General features: G+C 47.8%; 1 protein-coding gene across 1 annotated transcript in view; it reads right to left on the bottom strand.

Moving 5' to 3' along the window:
- The window catches only part of LOC108801672 (microtubule-associated serine/threonine-protein kinase 1-like), a gene marked incomplete at its 5' end in the record, with an annotated part of 21,300 nt that overhangs the window by 11,660 nt on the left and 2,211 nt on the right, over positions 1 to 7,429 (bottom strand). Inside the window, 4 exons of the mRNA XM_018573574.1 lie at positions 1,121 to 1,350; positions 4,691 to 4,873; positions 6,773 to 6,960; positions 7,083 to 7,243. Coding sequence (XP_018429076.1) covers positions 1,121 to 1,350; positions 4,691 to 4,873; positions 6,773 to 6,960; positions 7,083 to 7,243 — 762 coding nt within the window. The remainder of the gene's footprint in view (positions 1 to 1,120; positions 1,351 to 4,690; positions 4,874 to 6,772; positions 6,961 to 7,082; positions 7,244 to 7,429) is intronic.

Below are 7,429 nucleotides of genomic sequence, written 5' to 3'. Positions count from 1 at the left end.
AGGCTCCATGCTCCTTCGTAACTTTTGACGAGAGAGCATGGAGCCGGCTTCCCGGTCAATCAGGAAGCCGAGCAGTGTGTAATGACTCGCTGCCTAGCTACCTGATAGGTCAGGAAGCTGGCCAAATCAGGAAGCCAGGGTGCCGTGTAATGACGCGGCACCTGGCTTTCTGATTGGCCAGGAAGCCGGCTTTATGCTCCCTCGTCACCTCCTGATGAGGGAGCATGGAGCCGGCTTCCCGGCCAATCAGGAAGCTGGCTCCATGCTTTCTCGTCACATAGTGACGAGAAGCATGGGGACGGCTTCCCTGCCAATCGGGAAGCGAGCCTTTACACGTCGCCCAGCTTCACGGCTAATCAGGAAGCCAGGTGGCCAGTCATTACACGCCGCCTGGCTTCCTTAATGGGACTTCCGGTAATGGTATTTGCTATCGGCGAGTACCGAAAGAAAAATATCGGTACTCGCACTCGATACCGAAATACCGGTATCGGTGCATCCTTACCTCCTTCCATGCTGCTTAGCGTGGATAGGGCAATCGAGTGATTCTATCTCGTTCAGCCCATGGGCTGACTAGAGAAGATCTTTATGTGTATGCCTAGCTTAAGGCAGGAGACACTCCAACCTCAATAAGATCCTAGACAAATGATGACGTTCTAAAATACGGTATTTACATATGACAAGGTACATACCCATGTGATAGCACTAAGGGCTAGTAGAGAGCAGGGGGTGAAGGTGCACCCCATACATAGAAGTATCTTTTTTTTTAAAAGGATGGAGAGGCAGAACAAGAAGCCAATTGGAATTATAAAAAGATCAACCAGATTTTTGCCAGAATACAATAGGCCAAGGAAGGGGGGGGGGGGGTTTTCCTCATCCAAGCTGTTAGTATGGATGGGAGGATTGAGAGTTTTGCCTTGTTCAGCTTAATAAGAAACCTATCCGTCCCCCCTATAGAATGTGCATCCAAGCTGCAGCAACCAGCAGTTTGATCATTTGCCCCTTGTAGTATTGTACCACTAGTGCTGCAGTGTGAATGGCTCCACGGGTAGCAATGGGTGGCAGTTCAGATGAGCTTTCCTGAGTACGAAGGTGTACCACTAGCTTGCTTCCAGTTACTCACCCAGACAATGTGCTGAACACTGTACACATCGCTCTCCCCCATGTAGACTCGTATAGCCCTGAGAGTGAAGCCATACTTCTTCCCTGACCGCTGGATGGTGATGGGGGAGCGCAAGCTGCTGACGGCAGGGGTGTAGTCACGGCTGGGCGAGGAGTCCCGGGAGGAGGGATTGGATGACAATGAGCGGGGGGACATTGGACTGACCAGTGGGGAGCTGGTGTGCTGTTCCACTGCATGGGAGAGACAGAAACCAATTATAAGCTTTCATACGTCACATAGAGACAATATATAATCATATGATCTATAATGCCATCTGTAACCAATATCACTGACTGCTGAAGACTCCTATTGACCCGCAGAGAGCTACGACTTACACAGGAAGGGCAGAGGGGTCTCTGATGAGGGACACACTGGTATTACAATCTCTATGGTATTCAGGAGGCAAGATGGCAGCATCCAATGGGGAGGATACCTGATGATGCATGAGTTATTGCTCACAAACTGAATATGTCATGCAGCAGCAGTATCTGTAAACTTTGCCAGCAAAACCGGTCCACTGTCAGCACCAAACATTGGCTTGTAATGGGCATCAAACAATGGATTTGGTAGTTCCACTCAGTGTGTGAAGAGGCACTGCACTTATCTAAGGCCTGGTTCACAGCTAGGCGGCATCAGTTTCATCCGTTTGTACACGTGGGTTCCAGGGGCGTATTTATGGCGAGGCAAACAAGGCGTTTGCCTAGGGAGGCACCTTGCTGGGGGGGCGGCCGTAGTCAAACGCCTTGTTCTACGGTGTGGAAAGGGTGGGAGAGCGGGAGCACGTTTTTGTTTGGGGGTGGAGGGCGGCCTGCCTGCTTGTGCTTGTTAAGAGGGCGGGAGGCCGACAGCGTAGACAATGGTGAGGTACTGACCCGAAGATTGAAGAGCAGCCGGCGGCCACTGAAACGATCCTACTGCAGCGGGCGAACAGCGGCTCTGTGACCCCGGAAGTGGCGAGGTGATTGGATCGGCGTCACGGGTGCATGTCAGCCCGGGGGGCAGTGCGAACACCGGCTCTGTGACCCAGGAAGTGGCGAGGTGATTGGATCGGCGTCACGTGTGCAGGTTAGCCCGGGGAGGGAGGGGGGATGGGGTTGTGCTGTTGGGGGCGGCCGAAGCGAGTCTTGCCTGGGGCAGCGAAAAACCTAGATACACCACTGGTGGGTTCAGCGTGCGGTTATTTGCACCTTTTATGCACATTTTTACACGCTTTCCAGAAGACGCATGTTTCGACTGGCAGCTGAAGAGTCAAAGCAGTCAATGGATGAGTGCGCGTACACATGCACAAAAATGCACACAAACACCCAGATAGCAAACAATTGAGCTGCAAGTTTGAAAATGACTTGCTAAACTATTGCAGACTTGCCAAGCTTCACAATTTTGTTGCACAATTACAGCAAGCCTGCATTGCAAGTCTCCACATCAATGTGCTTTGCAAAAGTGCTGTAACACTCGCAGAGCTCTTTCTAAGCCCTGCAGGACTCTTGCTGTAGACTTGCCAAGCAAAATCTGCTACAAAATCAAAAAGTGTCACCTAGAACTTGTGCTGCAAGTGTTCCGCAAGTCTACGGCCTCATTCACACTGCCGCACGTATGCGCGCGTAAACGCGCGTACGTGCGTATTGTACCATATGCAACCTATGCAAATAAATGGCTCCATACACACAGCCGCGTATAGAGCCGTATATTTGCATAGCGTATATATGCGCAAAAACAGAATGGAACAGAGATGCGTCCGGGCAGCGTATCTCTGCGTATTTACGCGCATATATGCGTCTGTATGCGCGTATACGCGCGTACAGCACATTAAAAATTCCATTACGAGTGATGCATTCTGGGATTGCATATAGTGCACGCATATATACGCTCGTATACACACGCATAGACGCGCGTATATATACGCATAGACGCGTATATACGCAATATACAATTTTGCTTGCGTTGTGTGTGAATGAGGCCTACAACTTGCCAGGAATGTGTGCTGCAAGTTAACAAGAATTACAATGTAACCCTGGCACAAGTTTGTGGCAAGTTACCCTTGCTATCTGGGAATATGTACATCATGCTTCTGCCGCGCGTTTTCTGGTGTTTCCATTGAAGTCTATGGGGGGGAACGGGACTGAAACTGCCAGAAGAAGCTCATGTACCTTTTGCTGCTTTTGGTGTTTTGCTGCTCAGGTGTGTACAGGGGCCGTTGAAAATAATGGAGTTTCTTGTGTTGGGCATCCCTACTGCTCACAAATGCCTAGATGCGTGAACCAGGTCTAATTGAACTACAAAGTCAAGACTAGAAGTACAGGTCCCAAATGGATGAGACTCAGTCGGCTGAAACAGTACGAGTGGTAAAATCTATAGAATTCTGTTCAGCCAATCTAGTGATTCATAATCCTCTGCCACACTGCACTGCCAGGAGGGTGACACCACCAGAAGCTGATACTTTTGCTAGAGTATCCACTCCACCTTTGTTTGTGCTCCAGCCTGCTGACTGTACCCCCCCCCCCTTCCCAGTCTGAGTGTTGTTGTGGGGAGGACTACAGAAAGCTAATATAAATAAATATTTGATACACGTGTAATAGCTGTAGATAATAGTACATTTAGTTGTTTTGTTTTTATTTTGCATTGTTAAACACAAAAACTATATTAAAAGGAGAACTATGAGGCGAGTGAAAATCGCTCATCCTATAGTTGTAGCCGACCTGTGACAATGAGACTGTCACAGGTCGGCTCAATAGATCGGGAGGTGAGCGAACACATACCGTCGCTGGCTCACTTCTCGATCCTGTCCCTGCAGAGAGCCGTGACTGTCACTCACGGCTCCCTGCAGGGATTCCCCCTCTCCTCCAGCGCTGACTGGAAGAATGGACAGGGGAGGGCACAGCTTGCTCTGCCTCCAGATAGGCAGAGCCAGCTGTCACTCATGCAGCTGGGAGGATCTCGACAGCATTGTCAGGATCCGCCCTGGCTGCGTCGGTCTCAGTATACCGTGAGCTGTAGCTTGCAGTATACTGAGCCTAGGGTGACGGGAGGACGCTAGTTTGTGTCCTCCCGTTACCCTAAGGAGAACTATGGGCAAAAACACTTACCCCATAGTTCTCTTTTAATTGTTCTCTGTCAGCTTTAATTTGAGAAAGATTCTCTTCAGAACAGAAAAAAAGAACTTATGTCGAGCAATGAGCAAGTAAGACTACTTTTAGGCATCATGTGTGTGATGGTCATGTGATCTCCAGGTTTCGATCATCGTATCATTTATCAGTTTTGGGTGGATTTGCCCTTTGAAACGATATAGTAAAACACACGGAAGGGAATTGAACAAAACTGGAGCAGACAAAATCTGGAGCAGCTGTGCACGGCAACCAATCAGCTTCTATCTTTCATTTTCAAATCTTAACTGAACAAACTGAAGAGAGAAGCTGATTGGTTGCCATGCACAGCTGCATGGCAACCAATGATTTGATCCCCCTCACAGAATGTAAACACACACACATAGTAAAGGTATCACATAAAAGTATAAAAAAAAGGCAAAAATGGCACCTGCAGGAATCATCACGGAAAGTGCAGTGGTGGAAGCCGACTTTATGACCTTCCCTCCGGCTCTCCTCCGGTCACTGTCCCCGGATAGATGCTGGTGACGAGCCCTACGCAAAACAAGATCATTGGTGGCACGAGGGGAGGAGTCTGCATCCTGGTGTCCTTGAGAGTCTGAAGACTTGTCTCCTGGATGATGGGAGAAGTAAAGAAAATTAAGCCAGAAATAGAGTTTGTGGGGTCTATTTATAAACAATTTGCCCTATAAATCTCTGTGAACATTTGTTCTGTGCAAAATAAGGAAAAATTGAACACCCTTAATTTATGTTCTTTTCAGGTTGAATGTTGAGCATTTGGATAATACTGCATTATGGCCACTAGATGGCGGTGAGGAGCATAGGAAAGAAGTATTTGTTTCCTATGCTCCTCAGCTCCATCTAGTGGCCAAAATCTGGTATTATCCAAATGTTACACTTATGTCAGGTTTGGGCAGGCTGGCCCTTGAAATCATCTGAAGATGTAGCGTACCAACCCTGAAGGAAGTGAACTTACTTGCCAGCTGCAGGATACTCATTCCATTTATTGTAAGCACTATATGATATGAAAAGTATGTGGACACCCCTCCAAATATATGGGTTTCCAACTTTCCAGTGAAGGGTGCTGGTTAATACCACAGCATACAAAGACATTTATATAATTTTGAGCTTCTAACGCTTGTGACTACAGTTTGGTGAAGAAACTTTCTGTTCCGGTATGATTTTACCTCTGGACACAAAGCCAGCTCCATACAGACATGGTTTGATGAGTTTGGTATAGCAGACAGCCAATGGCCTGTACAGAGCCATGACCGCAACCAGAGCTCTGACCGCAACTGACCACCTTTGGAAAGAATCTGAACACCATCTGGGACCCAACATCAGTACCTGACATCCCTGGATACAAAGCCAGCTCCACACAGACATGGTTTGATGAGTTTGGTATAGAATAGTAGTCCTCAACCTGTGTAACCTCAGGACCCACATTTGTCCTTGGTCATTAAGTTGCAACCCAAGTCGCCCTGCAATGGAACGCACGACATTGCGGTACCGAGCGTTCCGGTGCGGGCAATTGAACTGTGGGAAGGAGGTACATTTGGGGTGCCATTCAAATGATTCACGCACTTTACTAGTGTGAACAGACCCTCAAAAACATTGACAGACACACACAACTGCAGACACATTCTCACACACACATACACTGCAGAAAAGAAGCAATGTTTTACATTTTTTTTTTCAGATCCAGCCAGTCTCTCTACCGTACGAAAACTGGAGTAGATCCTCAGACTGGGGTCCAGTATGGGCCGCTGTGCTGTGACAAAGCTCCATTTGTGCATTGCTTGCATGCCCTGTAGAGGTGCCGGGAGCCAGAACATGACGTCACTCCGATCCAGCCACCTCTCCAAGACGTGCAAAAAGCTGTAAGCAATGCATGTATGGATGGAGCTCCCTCGCCGTCATAGCTCCAGCCCACCTCAAGCTGACACTCGGCGCCGACCAGCATATGAATGGCTACTCAGCAAGAGAACTGACAGTGCTGCGCTAGTGGGAGGCTGAAAAGCCTCTCATCTAGAAAAGTGGAGACCCACTGAACACAGGGGCGCGACCCACTTTTGGGTCACGACCCACCAGTTAAAAACCAAGGGTATAGAAGACCACCAATGGCCTCTACAGAGCTCTAACTGCAACCAAACTGGCCACCTTTGGAAATAATATGAACACCATCTGGGAGCCAACATCAGTACCAGACCTCCATGGACACAAAGCTAGCTCCATACAGATATGGTTTGATGAGTTTGGTATAGAAGACCACCAATGGCCTGTACAAAGCTCTGACTGCAACCCAACTAACCACCTTTGGAAAGAATCTGGAAGCCAACATCAGTACCTGACCTCCCAAATATTCTTTTAACTGCATGTGCACAAATTCCTAGAGGCAGACTCCAAAATCTTGTGGAAAGCTTTCCCAAAGGATATTGGTGTGATGGCCAAGTGCTCACAAACGTTTGGCCATATAGTGAATTTCAGTGACGTCACTATACTAGTCACTCACCTGGTTCTAGCTCTCCCAGGGGAATTTTACTTTGGCCATGCTGAGTTCCACTGCTGCTCCTCACCCTAAACTCTCCTTCCCCTTCCAGAGGGGCCACGAAACGGGCGGTGTCCACCAGGGCAGAGAATCGTCGCCTCGCAGCTAATGGGGGGCTGGAGTCAGCGTCGACTGAATCCGAAAAATGTTTCCTGCAACAAGAAGCCTCATCTGTTACCATTAGGTCAAATCAGAAAGCTTCTAATTGGCTGTTTTTCTAACAATCAATGACTGGAGTCCAAGAAATACAAGCGAATAGGTGGAACCCACTTACATCTCAGGAGACACAGTCCTCCAGCAGCGATCTCTCAGGGTCACACCTCCAAGGGTCTCTCTCTTGCTTGTCCTTTCAGATCTATCTTGCTTGCTGCTGTCTTGGGATGTAGAAGGGGCCTTCTGCTCTAGCTGGGAAAGCTGCTCCATACTGCTGTACACCTGTGCGTAATATAGAAAATGGGGATTCCAGATTTACTCTTCAGAATGGCAACTATAAATAGGTTAACAGATTTATAGTGATGACAATGACATAATCATGGTGTGTTTATTTATCTATCTATATAGATATATATCTATCTATATAGATATATGTAGATAAATATATATATATATATATATATATAT

This window comes from Nanorana parkeri, unplaced genomic scaffold (assembly GCF_000935625.1).
Source record: "Nanorana parkeri isolate BGI_ZX_2015 unplaced genomic scaffold, ASM93562v1 scaffold2432, whole genome shotgun sequence".
Classification (NCBI taxonomy): domain Eukaryota; kingdom Metazoa; phylum Chordata; class Amphibia; order Anura; family Dicroglossidae; genus Nanorana; species Nanorana parkeri.
Note: the sequence above shows the minus strand (reverse complement) of the source record. Positions and strands in the feature narration are given on the sequence as shown.